We start from the raw sequence: 21,473 nt of genomic DNA, 5'->3' as shown, positions 1-21,473 counted from the left end.
TCAATGACCTTTTTTTTTTCCTCATGTTTCATGGGATATGTAGTTTTTGTAATATATTATCTTGGCTGCTATTCGATTAAAGCAAGAAAGGAAAGCATAATACTCGCCTCCGTGTCTTTAATAAAATCTAGACTTTCCTTCACTAAAGCTAGGAAAATCTGAATTCCCGACTGCACACGGTTGGAACGCGGAAGATGTGGTACACTTCCTACTAGACCTCGCTGTACTTCTGGTTATTATTAACTGTCTCAGTATGACTACTACCTCATTTTTAATGAGTGACGCACATTTTTATAAACACTAACAATTGTCATGTAGATTTTGTTGACAGTGCATACCTAATGACGCTAATTGTGCACACCACAGTTGTGGACTTTATTTGCGGTGACCACTGTTTTTCTTAAAGTATCAGTGAGAAATATAGGTGGACGATTGCACGCTATGAGAGTGCACTACTCTCATCACCAAAACCTTTTAATACAAATAATATGTATTCTTTGATGGACCGATTTACCGTCTTTATGTATATATGCACTCGTATAGCAGTCAGTAATGCGGGGCGTATCTTCACCACTTCCTTTTTTCTTTACTTCTAGTTATGAACACTACACAGGGGATGTGTTTGTGTCTTCTATACCTTAGTCATGCTATTACCATAAAGGTTATAGGTTTTACACAACTCTCCTAGTACATAATACTCGTTTTGGATTCAAATATGGTCAAAACATAACCAATCATGGTCTATTTACCAGGGTCTCCCCTTTGTCAGCTTATCCTGTATTTTCTCACCTACAGTTTTTTGGGCGTATCGTGGCCCGTACCTACTTTATCTCTATATACACTTTTGGAGATGTGACCCTTTGAAAGATGGTCGAAACAGATCCCTCCACATATACTTGTGTAATAATACACACCGTTACTACTTACGACATTGACGTTCTGTGGAAATCAGATACAGACGCTACCATATGACGCCATGGACATTACTGAAATACGGGTTGGTTAAGTTATTGTATTCCATTTTTATATCGCTCTGCTTTTTACTATGGGGACGTAGTGCACTAAGGACAGTAAACAGTTGACATCTTGAACTCTTTTTTTTCCCCTCTTCATCTTCTAAATATTCACTTTAGGTGTTTTCTATCCTGACACCTATCCATCTGTGTTCTTTCCTCACAGGCATTAGTTTTCATAGTAGATACCTACAGTTTGCTGTATGCACACATTGCACTACCTTGTGACAAAACAGGTGTTGGCTGTTTAAGTACGAAAAACTATAATAAAGCTGTCAAGTATGAATCAACTATAATGAAGAATTGGTCAGAACGCAAGAATACATACTTCTACCCGTGGGTGGCAGGGTAGTCAACCCTAAAGCACTACTGGTAGACACTCCGAATATACATTTAGTCTGCCTGAGTACTGCGGGACACTTATGGGAGGTGCATTCTATCTGCCATTGCTACTCTTTACTACAGCATGTCTGCATTAAGTTGCTTTTTGTTTTTTTAGAAAGTCACGCAAATCTGGCTTTACGGGGATTTGTAAATCTCAAAATAGATTTTGCGTTGTGGCTGCGCAAAAAAGTGGCACCCCTGATGCAAAATCTTAGTAAATCTAGAAAGGTGCTCACATCCAAGCCAATGCCCTTGTTGGTTGTGTCTCTTCTTAGGGCCAAGAACATAGGAGGTCCACTAGAGGCAAGGTAACCTAGGGTAACTCTGGTAGCCTGGCCAGGGCCACTTTAAGCTAGGTGAGTGTCAGGACAGTGACTTCAGCACCTTTAAAACTGTGCTTCCTCAAACCCCAACATCTTTGCCTTCACAAAAACCAGATCACCCAGGGAAATGAAGGCCAGTGCACAATTTAACTCTAACTCCCACATTTTCCTCCTACATTTGCAGGCTCTAAAGGTAAATGTCTCAAACATGGACAGACAGCTAGATGTGGCCTGAATGCTGATACTGTGAGAGGGAGAGGAGGTCTTGCTCCTTATTCCCTTGGGGTTCTCTTGGGCCTAGACTCTCCATAACATACTACCATTGGATTTAAACTTCTCACAAACGCATGCACTCCCATGCCGATGCACATGCAAATACTCAACTTGAGTAGGCTTTCCTTTTTTTTACCTTCCACCTCTCGCTCTCATTTTCTCTTATCCTGTCTTTTTCTTCTGCAGTTTTTCTTTTTTTTTTTTTTAAGTACCAGCAGCACAACCATAAGAAAAGGAGTCCCAAATCAACCAAGCTATTCAGCTTCTTATTTATTTGTTGAAAACATTACTCATGTCATGCATCTGAAGATTGGCCGCACTTAGGAATTTCCATACCATGAATGCACTAAAGTCAAAAGGAAAGCTTCTAATGTTTACAAATTAGCTTTTTATATTTATTAATATCTTGAGCCTAACCAAATGAATGCAGTACAAACTGTGAAGACTGTATTGCACCCTCCTTTTCATTCTTTCCTTTAATTGGTCTCTCAAAGCACAACCAGGGCTGCCCACTCTGCACTCAGTGGGTTTTACTCCATATCACACTAATGTTTAACAGTGATCCTATTTTTGCAAAAGAAAATGTTTTCTGTGAACACTCACCTATACTGAAACCCGGCCAGCAAACTTACAGTCAAGTCATAATAAAAGGCCACACATGCAACCAACACATCTCCGATAACCCATTCTGTGTCCAACAATAAACCACACGTACAAATGGTCATACTAAGATAGTAGAAGCCAGATAAAATTCCCTCATCTTCTTACACACAATAGAGTTGTATAACTGGTAAAGCACTTCCAAATCAATAGCACTGTCATGCACCACAACAACAGACAGCCTGGAATGCAGCATAAGACTCCATCTTGGGTTATAATATTAATATAATATATTCTAGATGTGAAACAAGCAATTGAAATCCTTGAGCGGAAAACAAAGCCCTTCATCACATTGACCTAAACACATAAAAAACATAAATATCTTCCTGGCTCAGTCTTGTTGTACTTTCACAATAGCTCATGCAAAACATTTGCAACTAGAAATTGTGTAAATTGTCTACTTGACACACACACACACACCCCAACAAAAGAATAGACTAATATTTTCACCAATCTAAATAATGGCATTCCCAGATCTGCCATAATAACAGTTGTTAGACCTGTAAGCCTTAGAGTGGTCTTATCCCCAACCTTTTGCCTGCCTCCCTGCATTTTCTGACCTCGTTTTAGGACACTGCTCACTTTACCACTGTTGACCAATGGTAAAGTGCTTGTGCTCTCTCCCCTAAACCATGGGAACAATGGCTCATACCCAACTGACAAATGTAATGTCTTATAAGTCCCTAGCAAAGTGCACTGCCTGTGTCCAGAGCCTGTAAATTAAATGCTACTAGTAGGCCTGCACTACTGATTGTACAGCTCATCTATGTAGACTCTTAACCACATCTCAGGCCTGCAATATCAGAGCCTGTGTGTGCAGTTCTAAACTAGTATGTTGACCTGGAAAGTGCCAGACCAGAACCTTCCCTTCTTATGCATTTAAATCACCCCTGTGGTCCGCCCTATGTGACCCACGGGGCAGAGTGCATTGTATTTACAAGGCTGCGTATGTACATTTGTTTTACATGCCCTGGAAGTGAAAAACTCCCAAATTTGTTTTTCAGTACTGCATGGTCTCTATCTTTCTCTCCCCCATACGGTAACACTGTGATTACCTTGATACAAGTTTGGTGTCTCTGAACACACAATTTAATAGCACAGCTTATGGTGACGTTGGATTTTACATTGCAGTTCTGAAAGTGACACTTTTAGAAAAGTCATTTTCTTACTTTAGCCATTTGGTGCTTACTGTCTGTCTCCAATACACGTCTAAGGTGGGGTGACAGCTCGGCCTGTCCTATCTCTCTAGACAGCCACACACAAAGGGAGCTTAAGTGTGACAGATAAGCCATCAACATCCTAAAGGCTGATCCTAGGCAGGATGGGAGTGAGTGGCTGACACACCTGAATGGCAGTGTTCTGCCACTAACAAAGGGTGCAAACCCCCCTGTAGTCCTTCTGGAGCCAGGGCAGGAAGGGAGAACCTGTGCAATTTTAAGACCTTTCTTTGTAGACTCCCCTACTCCAAAGGCACAACTGGGCATAAGTACTGGACCTTTGACACCACCAACACAGTACACTACTGGGCCTGTGGATACTCTGCCAGGAAGAAGGACTGTTGTGCAGCCTCAATGGGGAACAGGGTCAAGACGGTTCTGCATATGGCTGGGTCCAAACTGGGGTGACGTGGCGAGCAAAATAGCGATGGATTAAACCCACATCTGTGACTGGGGGGTGAGTGTTTGAAAAGTTTCAACACTCCATCCATCATTTCATTTTGTTTTGTGATGTTGCTGCCTCAAAGACTGCAACTCTGCTAAGCTGCTATTCTGCAGGACTCCTGCTTTGCTGACCCGCTGCCCTCCTGCCTGGGAATGAGAAGGACTGGGCCTGCACCGCTCATCCCAGAACCAAAGTGACTCCAAGGGCTTGTCTCCTGTTCTGAAATTTCAGGGACATCAACAACTTCTCTTCAATTTACAAACCGCACCTGGACTTTGCTTGCTGCAAGTCCTCCTCTGCAAATTGGTGCCAACCCAGTCCAGGGCCCTTGAAAGTCAGTATAAAGTGTGGCATCTGCCAGAACCTGCATATCAACGCTGTTGTGTCGATGGGAGCCAATGCATCTCCTGCTGTGATATTGGGGTCAATGCATCATCACTGCTGCAGGGACCCGCACATTGCACTCAGAACTGCTGCATTACCTCTGAAACTACTGCTTAGGAACCAATGCATTGCTGCCACTGCGTGAAGAGAACCGCATCGCCGCTCCAGTGTGGATTATCCCGCACATTGCATTTGGAACTGCTGTACTCTGAACTGGTGCGTCAAACTCAGAATCGACGCATCACCGCTGTTGCATGGAGAAATCCAGTTCAATACCCCAACTGTCTGGGAATCAACAACGCATCTTATGCAGCATCAAGGATTAAGGTACTGTTGCAAAGCAGGCTCTGCGTGGTCCCTGTAGCTGGCGTGTGCTCCATCCCGGGTGCCTGAACCCTTCAATTTGTCCCGGTCCAGTGCCAGCAGATATCGCAATAGGTGATTACTGCTTCTCAGCGCTACTTTCACATTTTGTTTTTTAAAATCATATCTCAACTTCTGCTTATTGGATTTTTGTCATTATGATCTTGTTTTGTTTATTAAATTAAGCTCTATTATTCTAACCTGATGTGGTGTTTTCACTTTTTTGTGGTTTGAAGTGTTGCACAAATACTTTACACATTGCCTCTTAAATTAAGCCTGACTGCTCTGTGCCAAGCTACCAGAAGGTGACCACAGGTTAACTTTTAGTGTGTATCTGACTTACCCTGACTAGGATTGTGGTTCCTGCTTTGACAGTGTACATACCTCTGCCAACCAGAAATCCAATTTGTAACATTAGAGCTACATACATTTGAAAATCATAACAATATGTACAGGGCCATGTTATAGAAGTACAGTCAGAAAGCACTAACCTTGTACTCTGGATTAAACAGGGATGATGCAATTATAGCCCCCTCCAACCCCAATTCACCACAAACCACACACAAGAAGAAAATGCTAGCCAATAGTAATAATTGGAAAGGTGATAAGAGAGGGAAAACTGACACATTGAATTTCACCACTATGACTTATCAGTTTGCTGAACACTTACATCTGCTGGTGAATGTGGATATCTAAAGGCAAGATGAGATATCTTAATTTGTTATTATGGTGTTGTATCTAACTTCAAAAGTAAAAATGGTATGCCTTAATAGTTTCTGTGTGTAACCATCTTTATGAGTTTTGATGTTAAGGTGGTATTTCTGAAAACTGAAGCATAACAAGATTTTAGTTACTGGATAAATATTAAATAACCTTCCTTCCTTGTGCACTAGATAACTATATTCAATTTCATGAACATCTGGTCTTTGACATTAATAGAATTTAGTGCATAGCTGGTCTGCTTGTTAGATCAGCTACTACGTGCTAACACCAATTTAGCTTTTGCACATATTTATATGTACATGTGATAAGCTCAAGAGAAATAACCCAGATTTCATATGAAACAATTTCTCTGATGTCTCCAATGACTAAAATCACTGTCCAAAAATAGTTTCAAAGTTTGTTTTCCCAAAGTGACTATTTCAGAAGACTTCTGTGTAGCCACAAAAGGTTCTCAAGAAGTCTCACATGGACGTAACCATTCTTTAAGAGAAATCACAAATCCAAATAGCACAGTCCTGTTGGCAGCAGCACTGTAGCATGATTGCCTAGAAAGAATGCTGTGAAAAATGAGGAAACTAACACTTGGGGGCATATTTATACCATGTTTGTGCCAAATGTGCGTCAAAAATGTTGACGCACATTCAGCGCAAAATGTGCACCATAGTTATACTATGAAGCCCTTCAAAAATTTTGACTCGCATTCGGCGCACAACGTGCATCATATTTATACTATGACGCCCGACCCCGCGGACGTCCAAATTCCTCCGTGTGCGTCACCTTTTGGATGCGGGAAACTGCCTTGCATTAATGACATGCAAGATAGGCGTTCCCGCCCCAAAAAATGACTTTAAGGCCTGTGCGCCTTATGTATACTCCTGCGTCATTCTGACGCACAGGAGGAGGCGGGCCTTAAAAAACAGCACCAGCCTGATGTGCGCCGTTTTTTAGCGCCTGGGTGAAGGCAGGCGTTAAGGGACCTGTGGGCTCACTTCCATGGTCTCTGTCCATGGAAGCAGCCCACAGGTGCCCTTCCCTGACCCCAGGGACACCCCCTGCCACCCTCGCCCAACCCTGGAGTACACCCATGGATGGGGGGGGCCATCCCAGGTAAGTACAGGTAAGTTCAGGTAAGTATATATATATATTTTTTTTTTAAAGTGGCATGGGGTCCTAATTTGGGCCCCCCTACATGCCACTGTGCCCAATGACCATGCCCAGGGGACAGAAGTCCCCTGGGCATGGCCTCTGAGCAAGGGGGCATGACTCCTGTCTTTGCTAAGACAGGAGTCCTTTCAATGGGGGTTGTGTGCCAAAAAATGACGCACGTCCGGTTTGAGCTATGATGTTTGACTCAAACCTGACTTGCACCATTTTTTGACGCACAACCCCCATTTTCCCCTACGCCGGCGCTTCCTGGTTTGAGTCATTTATTTTTACTCTGACCAGCCCGCAGCGCCGGCTAACGTCAATCCTTAAATATGGAACCTGCATGGCGCGTAGGAATGGCGTTAGCCGGCAGTACATTTTTTGACGCAAAACAGCGCCAGTGCTGGTTTGCGTCAAAAAGTATAAATATGGGCCTTAATGTTTTAGTGTGGCTGCCACGATCTAAAACGTGAGAGTTAAAGGAATCCGGGCAAAGTAGATTTGTTATCTGGAGCTGTTGCGGAATATGTTTTCCCCAGAGACAAAGCCTATATAACAAGCAGCACTGAGATTCTGAGTCAGCCTTTCCCTCCCAGAAATGAAAAAGAATAGGTCTTGGGTATTGCACCCATTGAGTTTAAAATAGTAAGCAATGAATCCTGACAGGTTTAAAGTTGACTTATGACAAGCATGAGGAGCTCATCCAACTCTGACACTTCTTTGCATTTTAGGGCTTGTGGAATTCTTATAATTTTAAATGCAAATCTAGAAGTATCTCAGAATGCAAAAAAAAATATTGTTACAATATAAGCAACTCGTACCTGACATTCTAGAAGGTAAAGGACCTCATTCTGAGTAGTCTGGATTTTGTGATATCAGCAGAAATTGGAGTTTCCACTTAACTCAGTATCGGAGATATTAGGCATTGAACCACACAGTATAATCACCCTCAGGTTTTCCCAAGACAAATTTCTCTTGAAAAATCTGATGGAATATGTTATAGGAAAACAGTTAGGTAATTGGCAACAAACTGCTCACTACAATTCAGAAACACTGGTTTTCTCTCTACTTCCCCAGTCCTGCGGGGAAAACTCCTAATAATGTGTTAATACTGCACACATCAATTAACACACCCATGGTAACAGGATTTCTTGTTAAAGTATTATTGCATAATGAGCCATTCTACTTCTATAATGGGAGGCATAGCAGTGTATTTTCAGCTCTTCCGTCTAATTAATTGAGTGCTTGTTTAGAACAGGGATTCCCAGACTTTTTAGAACTCTGACCCACTTTTTCAAACAACAAACGTCTAGCATTAATAGACATGAGGCGGGCAATTTAATAATGTACCCTAAGCATTGTGTGGTAGCGCACTGTCATTTACATACAGCATATTTTCATTGAAATGGCCACTAAATGTGCAAAAACATACAGTTTTACAGATAACACTATATTGCACGCACATGATAATACGTGGAAATCGGGTTTCAGTGAATATTTATAATTTGTGCATCACCAAGTAAAGTGTCTTGATTTGTTTTGATCCTATTACAATCTTCGTTCACATCACACTTCAGAATGAGAGAAAAATGAGCTTCATTTTTGTGTTTCTCTCTGCTAAATGTGTACTGTTCATTTACCAGCATTTACATTTTTTTGTGTTACAAAAAATTATATCCTAAAACTTTTCCTTTCTAACTCTCTGTACCCCAGCAAGATTGTCACATAATTCACATTACTTTCCTTTCTCTGACTTCAAAGTGGGAGGAGTTTGTAACCCCCAATCACCACGTTAAAAAATAAGTTTTTCAGCCCTGACATATCGTAACATTTGGTCTCGTTTTTTGAAGCGCAGCAACTATGACAAGATAAAACAGAATTTGAAGGCATGTTTATTTTTTGCTTGGACTTTCGCACCACAGTTTGGGAAACACTAGTTTAAAGGATCATGGACTATGCCCAAGCTAAGTCGTGTCCAACATCAGACATACCGGGATTTGACTAGAAACCTTTGGTGTGCTTTAATTTTCAAATCTATGCTCTTAATGTTAAGCGCAAAACTACAAAAGCAAAATTACAAGTTCCAGCATGTAAATGGCTATGGCTACAAAGCCATGTCTAGTGGAGGGTGTTGCTTGTGAAAGGGCCACTTGACAGGTATGCGTGTGTACCTATAGATCAACATTTTTAAAAACATACTTTTTACAGATGTTAAAAAATGTGACTTGTCCTACCTTTTTAGTGTCCCTAAATCTGAACATGAGAAAGTATCCTAAGTAACTATTTTGTTTATTTCCATTTACGAGGCCCCACTCAAACGTTTGTTTTCTTACCTGGTGTTTACTTTCAATGCAAACACAAAGCATCACATGCAGTAAAACATGTTCATGGGATGTACAGAAATTAAGATGTATTGATACTCAACCTTGGACTATGCACTGCCTGGCTTAAATTATTTCAGAGAAAACTGGATGACAGTACAAAAATAACATCAGATGTGATGTGAATGATAAATGCTAGCTGCTTAACTAACCACAAGGACAGTAATTCCACCTGGGACACTGGTTTATCCTTATTCTTAGGCCTGCAATGTGCAAACTGAGTGACCAGACACAGTTCATTGCAAAACACTATGTTGAATAAGCTCTCCGAGGATCACCCAAGTACAGCAGGCCTTGAAAAATCATAAAAATGTACTAGACCTGCAGGTCGAGTAACTAGAATAATCTACTTGACCAGTCTCAATTGTGTGATCCTAGGCAAATATTTTACTTTACAGGGTTATCTTTTTCTTCATACTCATGAGTGTACCTTCAAATATGTGAGCTCAGCATTTCTTCTGTACAAAAAACTTCTTTGTTTGATTAAATGGACTAAACATGTGCTCCATATATAAAAATAATCTAGCCCACATGATCCATTACTTGCCTCTTAGTTTACTAATAGCATTGCTACCAGGGCTTCAGTGTTTCTTGGTTCTTGGTTTATGTTTAAACACTAATTTTTTTTAAAAAAAGTATAAATATATTACTAAACCATGATGTGGTCACACACTGTCAATTACAGAGAGAAGATTTCCATGAAATGTCCAAAAATCTGCCCAATAACTTGCAGCTTTACTGATAAAACTATACAATGTATTATCAAATCTATGAAAACTGGGTTTCAGAAAACATTTATTCTTTGCGCATCACCAAGTAAAGTGTTCTGATTTGTTTTCATCCTATTAACATATTTTTTTCATCACACCGAAGTAGAAACATGGGCTTTCACAACTACTGAAATATATTCTGAAATGTTTGTACAATTGATGTTAAGAAAGAAACTGACAAAATCCTGGAACTCTGAAGTCAGAAGGAAAATCAATTGTAAGATAAACTGACCTTTGACCTCTGTTTCTGAACACAGAGCAAATGTGACAAGAAGAAGATTTAAAGGCCCCCTTCACTTTCTGACTGAACAGAACACCATTTCTTTGTCAACTCACCAGAAGGGTCGAATAGGTCTTAAAAATAGCTGGACTTGATGAAATATGACTCGCCATAGCAAATGGCTGAATGGAATTTTCGAGGCCTGTACAGTATCTACTTTTATGAATATGAAATGAAATGGAGTATTCTAGGGCATAGTGTAAAGAAATGACCATTTGCAAGACATGGTTGCAAATTGTTCACAGACTTTTTGCAAATGGAAAGGAATTTTCCAAACCAAACAGGTCAGTTCACAAAAACTCAAATCTTAGTGGGCAGCAATCTGACTTACCTTACCAATATTCATGAGGTAGATAGTCAATTGTGACTCACTATGACTGGATGCTATTGGATTCAATGGACCACTGCCTATTCCCCAACAAACTTTTTTTAAATTTAACAAAGTGAAATGGGTCCCACAGAGACACTTTTCAATTTTCAAATGGTTTAACAACACCTTCGAGTGTCATTCAAATTTAAATGATTTGAAAATGGATTTCAGTTGCAAAATATTGATCCATGCTTTAACGAATTGCTATTTGGAAAGAATGCCGTAATCGTTATTAGTTCAATACAATTTTGTTAGCTTTAGATTTGTAACCTAGGAAAGTAAGCTATCGGTTTCAAATTATAAACATTTTGATATTATAGATACATTATGCACGCTCTACTTCATATTTGTGAATGGATTTGTTTACCACCCTACCTTAATTTGTGTTTCCTATGTAGTTTTAGATCAATTAATGGATTTTTAATTTGAATTCATTTACTTGGCAAGCTGAAGTATCTCACCTTTTGCTGACCGTGGCTCACTGCTCTCTGTGTTACCTGCAAATCTTCATGCACTTCTTGGTGAATGACTGAAGAGCTCAGAGGAAGTGAGAACTGTGTAGAAGCATCTGGTTCTGAAACAGACTCCTGGTCTCTGTATGAAAAAGATATTAATGCTTAACACATATTTTTTGCCTTTTACGAGAGAAGAGAAAGCAGAATTCTGATGTCCTACAACTGCACCTCAGGAACAGACAAATGTCAGCCATGATGTACCACACAATGAGCTTTGATCTCTCTGTCATGAGGGAAATGTGTTGTGACTAGAATAGAAAGCAAATACATATGTTCTCAATATGAAAATAGTAGGATTTCAAAACATTGTTCACATTGGCAGGTAAAACAAATACCAAGATATTAAGGGGTTAATCATCATATTCCCTTTATATTTTGTACTCAGTTGATACATCTAATTCCTAATTATTATTGTTATTATGTAAATTCAGAGCTTTGTGTAGCATTTACTTGTGCAGGTAGGTTGTTCCTAGTGGTTTCCAATCCCAGTTTTGCTAGATAAGGGGATTGTGGCACAGAGAGATTAAGAAAGGCCACACCATTCCAGGTGATGTAGACATCAGGCAGTCAATTCTGGACTTTCAATTAAGAAATAGATGTGTTTGGGGATATGTAGTCTTTGCTTGTTTCATTGAAGCAACCAGTCTATCATTCTTAACAATGACTTGTAATATGATATCTATTAGCAGTGATTGTAAAAACAAAGTTTGGAACTGTATACAAGCTGTCCCCCTGATATTAGGTCAATATAGTAATCCTACATAATAATGATTTGTCGAAGCATGCATTTTTTAGTCAAGCAGAACCCAGAATAAAAGCTCACATCTTCCACACTAAACAATCTAATCTCTAGATCAGAACCCTTTATGACAAATTTCAGTTTAGAACAGTGTTCGGGCCTAAAACAAAAAGATAAATATTTAAAAAAATATTTTCATCTTTTAAATGTTTTTTTATTTCATTTGACTGAGTGAATTAATTAATCTACGTGTTATTACATTTCTAGGGTTTAGGGATGAGAGGCCTATTTATTTACTATAGAAGAGGAGGTGGTGCAATAGTGCTTTCCGTAGTTGTCAATCTCCTTATGGATGACTCGAAGGTGCTGTCCCAAAGGGAGGTTATACTGAGTTAGGCTCAATAGGAAGGCTGGTCTATTGAGGCATGAGAAGATGCATGGTGCTGGCACCAAATGAGGTTGCTGTGTTCACCACCGTAGTTGCAAAGCTTACACCATCAGTGGGTATCACCGATGGAGGCCTCTTAAAAAAAAATGTGGACCTTTGCACTTATTTATTTATATTTAGTTTTTCATAACTAAGCACTGCGGATTAGGAATGAATTGGAACAGGTAATCTAAACCTGTTGAGTACCTCTTCTTTTAGCAATGCTTGTTAAACCACCCTTTGTTCTGAATTCTCTTTGCATACAGATTAAAAAAAACACTTACTCATCGATGTCTTCCTTGCTATGATCACTTTCCGATTCAGAAGAAGATGCTCCTGTAGGAAAAATTTAAAATTAAAGTGGAACATAATAATCAATTTAATCATAACAAATACTTAGGTTTAAGCAAATGTTTATCATTCGTACCCACTTAGGTGTCTTGATTTGTTTTGATCCTATTAAAATCTTTACTTCCATCACACTTCAGTAGTACAAAAAATGTGGTTAATTTATACTCCTCTAAATGATGATATATTTTAGAATATACGACCAGCTCATTTACAGGTATTTATATTTCTCTGTGTTAGGAAACAAAATAACATCTACAGGCTTTTCTTTCACACTACATGTAACACAGGAAGATTGTCACATAGTTCAAAATCCTATCACTTTGCAGTCAGAGAAAGAAAAGTAAACATTACTCTCCATTTTAAAATTATAAGCAGCAGTGTGTCAGTAGACATAGCCTGACATCCCACCTCTGACTTTTAAAGCACAGCACAAGTGGCAAAATGAAAACAATTTAAAAGACATCTTTATTGCTCATTCACCTTCTGAACTTCAGCATGGTTATTTTGGAGGTGCTGCAGCAGCTCCTCCCTCCCTGCACAGCTACTTCAAGTACCTATGAGTGCACTACAAAAAGGTTAAATTTTTGTAGTTCTACGTGGCGTGAGCTCAGCTGAAAGGCATTGGAGCGCCTTACAGATTACATTTAACAAGGTCAGATTTTTTTTTTTAGGCATAGGGAAATTAAGTTATTTGTTCAGAATCACAGGATGTTGAGCTGACGCCTTATTGAACTTGGCAGCTCAAGCCTTTAGGCCACATCTCCTCCCATAATGAAATAAAGAAATTAGTATGACAAATATTTGTGGTTATTCATTCAAATTGAGTTTTGGTAATGCTGCTGCATAAACCAGGTGAGTCCAGAGAGCAATCACATGTAAAATCTAAGAGATCAGTAGCCATTACCTTTTGTGTAATTTTCCAGCTACTCCATCTACCCGTCTGCCTTCCTGAATTTAGGAGTATCCCACAGGTCTGGGTTCATCGAAGAGCTTCTGTGACCATGTCATGATCACTGTCTGCACACATATGCAGATGGAGGCTGTGTGCCTATTTCTGAAGAAGCTGCACTGTCTAAATTGCATCCAGTAATTCAGCAACAGTGTGAGTTTGAGACTATGCAGTTGACAGTACAACTGGAAACATGGAGGCCTCACCACTGTTTCTGGGCACTTCTTCTCCCAGTCAAGCAAGTGCTAACTCAATGTTAGCCAAATAGTGCATGCCTTTACACAGGAATTTTCTTCCAAAAGTGAGTACATGCCTTTGTAAGATTATATAAAGGCCCTGTTTTTTTATGGGCAGAGTGACATTCTTCATGTGTATCTGCTGTCCTCTAGCTGTCTTAGGCACTCCCAGTTTCTCTTAGGGAGGAGACCAGGCACATGGCTGTGTCCCATCCTAAAGCTGTTGCTTCTGTTGAAATGAGCAGTGCTATGGGCGTGGTCTGGCTACAGAGATAAATGGCCGCCTGATCTAGGAGCTCCGCTCGTCGGATCTTGCCGGGGGAGGACAGAGGGGCCATAGCCCGTCGGGAGTGTTCCCAGAACCCCTCGTTTCCCTCCCTGGCCCAGCAGAGACAGCCGCCTGGATTATTGCTCCCCTGCGGGGACGTGAGAGATGACGGCACACTGCGGCCATTTGCCTCACGGTGGACCGCGCCCTTAATTTCGCCTCCGGGGGCGTGGTGAGCGTTGCCTGCGGTCCTGCAGAGACGGCTTACACCCGGCCGCGGCGGAGGAGGACGCTGTCCGCCATTCCCACAGGTCCCGTGGCGGCCCATAAACGACAGACTGAGAGGTAGCCTTGTGGTGGACAGGCAGCCCGCTGCCTCCCGTCTTGGACATTACACTCGACCTTCTCGGGGACGGCTGCAAAACGTGCCACATACGATCCCAGCCATGGCTGTGGGACAAGTTGAGCCACTGACGCCATATCTGGGGCCCTTCCCCACAACACATTCTGCCCCCACCTTCCCCCTGGCATGGACTAACCGCCATCACCAGTCGCCCAGGGGCCGCTGGTCTACGCGGTGGGGTACCCCTCGGAGAGATGGCTGCGGCGGAAGGGACTGGCTGAACCCCTACACCTCGGTCCGCCAGCCCTTGTCGCAGTCGCCTGGAGTTCGAGCTTCCTGGAGACCTCTCTTGTTTGAAGGGCCTGGCATCTGCAAGAGGTGAGCCTTGTCGGCCTGTGCGCTGGCCCCGTGCCACGAGCTGACTCACCAGATCCCAGGAGCCAAGCGAAACCGAGCACCTAAATGGTGTTGTCTTCTGCCCGCACATCAGGCCTGATAGCAAGCTGACGAAGATCGGGGGCAGCTAACGGGGCACTCTATCTGGCATCGCCAGGGGGGTCACCTGGCATCAAACACCACCTGAACCCTGCGCCCACCCTGTTTCTCAGCGTCCGCAGAGCAGCCCTGGCACCAGCTGTCCTGCGCAAAGGACCACTACCAGTTCCCACGCTACTACGCCATCTTCCTGCCAGCATAGTGCGGCTCCAGTGTTTTGCAAGATCCTCCTTATTGGGCGGAGATGCCCACCGGCAAACCAACGGGTAAACACTCCGCCAACTGCTTTTTTCGGAAGCTCTCACACAGCCTAAACCCATTGCATCGCTAAAGACCTCTTCCAGCTCTGCAGTTCCACCTACCTACCCTCGCCCGGTTGATGCCACAGAGCACATACTCCAGGAAATTGCTGCCATAGGTCACTGCTTAGAAGCCATGGACTTGAAGATCACGGACCTTTCAACAGCATCCACTTCCATTCGGGCCGACATAGCCAGTTTTCAAGACAAAGTAACGGACCTAGACTTGGGTCTCACATCTGTCAAAGGTCACCTTGCAACACTGCCGGAGCGAGATTCAGAGCTGCAGTTCCTCAGGGCAAAAATCACAGACCTAGAGGATAGGATTCGGAGGGACAATGTCCGCTTCTGTGGCATACCGTAACACAAGGCGGGCTCTGACGTCAGGGCTTTTCTCAGGGACCTACTACCTGCTCTCACTGGCCTTGCCTTCTCTCCACTGTTGGAGTTTTAAAGGGCCCACAAGATCGCCCCCCCCCATAGGGCCAAAGTGGACAAACCTCACCCTATTATCGCTTGTTTCTTACTCCACAAGCAGGCCCGACAGGTTATATCTGCAGCCAGGTCCCAGGGCCCCTATTCTCTGGAGGGCCATGAAATCCAAATGGCCATGGATTTCTCACGAGAAACGAATGAGAGACGGAAAGCTTTCCTGGCCCTTCGCCCACAACTAAGGAATCTAAACATTAAATTCGGCCTCTTCGAGTCAGCTCACATGTGGATTACACAGGACGGCAAATCCAGAGACTTCCTAGAACCAGTGGACCTATGTTCTTTTCTGGAACGCCTTGCAACTCACATTATGGACAACTCACCTACACCCCTGCTGTCAAACCCGCCTGCCCCAGATGGCCCTTCTTCTTCTCATTTGGACTCTCATAAGCCTATGGCACACACCACTACGCAAAAGAGGGGCAGAACCTACGACTGCTCACAAAAATCACAGAAAGGTAGAGAGCACGCCCTTCAGGCTGTGATTGCCCTCACCCAGGACCAAGGCAGGGACAAGTACCACTCCCCATTGAAACCAACGCCTCCTCTGGACTGACCGCAATGAGGGACTTCTTGAAGTGTCCGAGGTCTTCCGACGGTACACCTGGAGTGTCTGCTTAATGGACGGCTAAGTAACCCATTCATATCCTCCAAATGTGACTGTTTCTGTTATAACCATAGTTTATGGCTCTATTGCTCTATCATTACTATTGATGTAGTTCTTCTATTTTCAATTTGCATATTTGGTTGCCACAACGAATGACTGTATGTGTAGGCTCTATTATCTCCATGACACTGTTCTTAGGTGCGGATCCGCACATGTCGTACATATCCCATCCGCTTCCGACCTCCTGTCATCCTGGGCAGGGTATGCACCTTCTCAGCTATTATGTCTCTGATGTCCACATTACGATGGGAGGGCACAACCCCCGCTATCGGCCAAGCTCCACACATGCCTTCCCTGCAGCGCGTATTGCCCCTGAACCGACACAGACCGTAGTGGTGGGGGGGACCTTGTGGCACACAGGGTTTGGATTTGAGATCCTTTTGCTCCCCCATACCCCCACCCCGCTGGCCACTCTGCGGTCCTCCCCTCCTTCCCCACCCCTCCATCTTAGTTGCCCTGGGTGAAGGTCTGCCCCCCGCATCCTATACACCGGACCGGACTCGCAACCACATCTACACTTCAACGGCTGATAGGTTCTGGTTGCGGGGTACTTGCTGTAGGATTCCTATTTGGAATTTTCTATTTCTTTGGCATGGCATTCCAGCCCAGCCCGCTGCCTATTCTCCGGCCGCTCTTTTGCAGTCCATCGATGCACAGGAGTCCGTCACTCCTCCATCCAAACCCACAGGTCTTACTGTATGGACGTAGCACACTCCCCTCTGTACCTCTTGCCCTTCCCTCCTCTACCCCTCTTTTGTCCCCCCCCCCCAATGGCAAGGACCTGTATGGGGCGCTTACTGGCTGCTCAACTCCGCCAAAGAGAAGCGGCCTTAGCTATCCCAGCCCTCAGTGGCTCAGACTGTGCAACCTTCACTCAACCCCAGGTGATAGCTGACTAGTTTGGGCGATTTTACCAAAATCTGTATACCCCTGAAACAGCTGTAGACAACCATAAACTGGATTCCTTTTTTGAGAAGGCACAGCTACCTCGTCTCTCGGAGGCAGAAAGAGCACTTCTGGAGGGGGAGATCAGCAGGGAAGAGATTGCGCAAGCAATAATGAAACACCTTATCACAAGGCCTCGGGGGAGGACGGGGTTGCGGTGGAATTTTATAAATGGTCTGGGGAAGAAACAGTGGACTCTCTCTACGAGGCCTTCCTCAGGGCTGAGCGAACAGGTTCCTTGCACCCCCTTTCTAACTAAGCTTCAATAGCAGTCCTACCCAAGCCAGGGAAGGACCCTCTTCTATGTGCCAGCTACCGCCCCATCTCCTTCCTCAATGGGGACATTAAAATCCTGGTGGGAATTCTGGCAACACGCCTCAAGAAAGTTATACCATCCCTTATCCACCATACGCAAGTGGGCTTCGCACCTGGTCACTCCTCCCGGAATCATCTAAGAACCCTCCTGCACTCCCTCTGGTCGGCACGGGACTCATCCTATCCCTTGACGCTGAAAAGGCATTTGATGGAATAGAGTGGTGGTACCTCTTCGAAACTCTGACTCGATTTGGGCTTCATCAATAAGGTCCGCTTGCTGTATGACTCCCCGGCAGCACAGGTCAACTGCGGGGGTTTTCTGTCCAATGTGTTTCCCATAAGGAGAGGGACCCGGCAAGGCTGCCCTGTCTCGCCATTACTATTTCTCCTAGCTGTGGAGCCCTTAGCGGCTGCTATCTGTGGATTGTAACTCACCACCGGCATACCCACCCGGGCGGCTGCTCCACCATATACTTGTACGCCGATGATATACTGCTCACACTCTCTGACCCAGCTAAGTCGCTTCCGGTGCTCTGATCAATTTTAGCTGACTTCGAAACACTCTTGGGCTACAAATTAAATTGGGATAAAAGCGAAGCACTCCCCCTCTCCACAGTGACAGTTACTGCGACCATACAGGGCTTACCGGTTAACTGGAAGCAATCCCCCCTCAAATATCTGGGCATCTATATTAACAGAGGCCTGGACTGTATGGTGGCAGACAATCTTGATCCAGCACAATGAGAGACTTCAACAAATGGTCACACCTCAGTCCCTCCATGTGGGGAAGAGTACAGGCGGTACGCATGGTGACCCTGCCAAGGGTCTTGTATGTTCTCGAAATGCTTCCCCTGCAAATCCCTCTGACTCTCCTTAGAGAGGTGGACCGTCGCACACGGGCCTTTGTTTGGGGGTCCATGCATCCTAGGTTGTCCAAGGCTACACTACTTGCTAGGTGCGAATGTGGTGGACTCAGCTTTCCCTCGGTGGAACACTGTGCCCTAGAGCTGCACCTCTCGCAACTCATCTTCTTGCTAGCGGGGGCACCAGATCCGCCATTATGGGTGATGGCGGAACATACGATCCTACACTCACTGCCTGGCCTCAATGTACTCTACGGCACAAGAGATTCCCTTCCTCGACCCATCAACCCCATGATCCACGCCATGTGGTACTCTTGGAAACTAACGCACCGATTACTGGGGGTTGATCCCTTGCTGCATGATAGGGCTCCTTTATGGCGTAGAGCAGGATTGTCTATCGGAGGGAAAACAATAAACTGGGAAGAGTGGGGTTGAAAAGGCCTCTTACGCATAGATCAACTCCTAGTCAATGGCCAACTGAAATCCTTTGTGACCCTCTGAGAAGAATTTGCTCTGCCCACCCACCACTTGTGGCGCTATCTGCAGCTCCAACACTGTCTGCATCGTCGCTTAGGGAGCTCTCCTTGGGAGCTTCACCGCTCCCCTGTATTCCACTATTTGAAAACATGGAGTCTTTCCCGAGGAGTTGTGTCAGGCATACATGCCCTGTTGAACCGCCACCTGTACTCCCTCCCCCTTTTGGTCTCCCTCAAAGCTAAATGCCAAGCCTGACTACAGATAGAATATGAGCTAGAGGATTGGGCTGACCTACCGGAGGCATGAGACAGTGGGGCATGAGAGGCCCGCTTGAAGTTCAGTCTCTTCAAGTCTTTACATGAGTGGTACTGGACACCCAAGAGACTTCGGGCTGCTGGGTTGCTGCTGCATGCCTCCTGCTGGTGCTGCTCACGCCCTTGCTGCGACCTGCTACATATTTTGAATGATTGTCCATTCATTCAACCTTATTGGCAATTAGGAGGAACACTCTTAGAAAGGTTCTACCTCTCCTGCCCTCTCTTACCCCCTCCCTTCTACTGCACAATGCTGGCGATGCTCAAGGACTAACCCGTCCTCAAACACGCCTCCTGCACACTGTGCTGGCAACGGCCAAACTATGCATGCTACGACACTGGCGTGCACCCACACCCCCCTCCCATGACGAGTGGATCTCAACAATGTATCAAACTGCCTCGCACAAAAGACTTATATATGGCCTACAGGACAAGACGGAGGTGTTCCTACGGACTTGGGCCCCCTTTCTCCCTACCCCTGAGGCCTGATGGCTTCTATTTGAGGGTCACTGAATCGCAGGCCCCAAGTCAGAGGCCCTCCCGCATGCAGCACTACTAGTCCTCACCACCCAGCATCCCATTGATCATTATGATTGAATGTCCTCAAGCAGTGTTCTCACCCCTCTCTCCCCTTCACCCTACCTTGTCACTTCATCCATGTCATGGTACTCCCTCCTTCCCTCTCGGTCATCGACTAACTGCACTGACGCCTATTCCTCTCCCTGCTCCTATTCTCTTTTCTCCCCATCTCTCTTTTTTCCGTATCTTTGTCTCTTTATTTCATTCTTGCTGTCACCACATGTAGGAGGCTGGACTGGCTTGTAGTGAGTACCAAGGGGTACTTACACCTTGCACCAGGCCCAGGTATCCCTTATTAGTGTATAGGGTGTCTAGCAGCTTAGGCTGATAGATAATGGTAGCTTAGCAGAGCAGCTTAGGCTGAACTAGGAGACGAGTGAAGCTCCTACAGTACCACTAGTGTCACTTGCACAATATCATAAGAAAACACAATACACAGATATACTAAAAATAAAGGTACTTTATTTTTATGACAATATGCCAAAGTATCTCAGAGTGTACCCTCAGTATGAGGATAGCAAATATACACAAGATATATGTACACAATACCAAAATATGCAGTAATAGTATTAGAAAACAGTGCAAACAATGTATAGTTACAATAGGATGCAAAGGGGACACATAGGGATAGGGGCAACACAAACCATATACTCCAAAAGTGGAATGCGAACCACGAATGGACCCCAAACCTATGTGACCTTGTAGAGGGTCGCTGGGACTATTAGAAAATAGTAAGGGTTAAAAAATAGCCCACCCCAAGACCCTGAAAAGTGAGCGCAAAGTGCACTAAAGTTCCCCAAAGGACATAGAAGTTGTGATAGGGGAATTCTGCAGGAAAGACACAAACCAGCAATGCAACAACGATGGATTTCCAGTCGAGGGTACCTGTGGAACAAGGGGACCAAGTCCAAAAGTCACAAGCGAGTCGGAGATGGGCAGATGCCCAGGAAATGCCAGCTGTGGGTGCAAAGAAGCTGCTACTGGACAGTAGAAGCTAAAGGTTCTGCAGGAACGACAAGGGCTAGAGACTTCCGCTTTGGAGGATGGATCCCCCACGCCGTGGAGAGTCTTGCAGAAGTGTTTTCCTGAAGAAAGACCGCCAGCAAGCCTTGCTAGCTGCAAATCGTGCGGTTAGGGTTTTTGGATGCTCCTGTGGTCCAGGAGGGACCAGGATGTCGCCAATTGCGTCTGGGGATAGAGGGGGCGTCGAGCAAGACAAGGAGCCCTCTCAGAAGCAGGCAGCACCCGCAGAAGGGCCGGAACAGGCACTACGAAGTGGAGTGAAACGGTGCTCACCCGAAGTTGCACAAAGGAGTCCCACACCGCCGGAGGACAACTTAGGAGGTCGTGCAATGCAGGTTAGAGTGCCGTGGACCCAGGCTGGACTGTGCACAAAGGATTTCCGCCGGAAGTGCACGGAGGCCGTAGTAGCTGCAAAAGTCGCGGTTCCCAGCAATGCAGTCTGGC

At 44.4% G+C, this 21,473-nt stretch overlaps 1 protein-coding gene across 1 annotated transcript in view; it reads right to left on the bottom strand.

Moving 5' to 3' along the window:
- Window positions 1-21,473, bottom strand: part of MYPN (myopalladin) — a 2,801,288-nt gene that overhangs the window by 1,992,623 nt on the left and 787,192 nt on the right. The window contains exons 4-5 of the mRNA XM_069240514.1: window positions 12,698-12,749; window positions 11,194-11,326 (exon numbers count right to left, since the gene is read on the bottom strand). Of these exons, the coding sequence (XP_069096615.1) occupies window positions 11,194-11,326; window positions 12,698-12,749 (185 nt within the window). The remainder of the gene's footprint in view (window positions 1-11,193; window positions 11,327-12,697; window positions 12,750-21,473) is intronic.

This window comes from Pleurodeles waltl, chromosome 6 (genome assembly GCF_031143425.1).
Source record: "Pleurodeles waltl isolate 20211129_DDA chromosome 6, aPleWal1.hap1.20221129, whole genome shotgun sequence".
Classification (NCBI taxonomy): domain Eukaryota; kingdom Metazoa; phylum Chordata; class Amphibia; order Caudata; family Salamandridae; genus Pleurodeles; species Pleurodeles waltl.
Note: the sequence above shows the minus strand (reverse complement) of the source record. Positions and strands in the feature narration are given on the sequence as shown.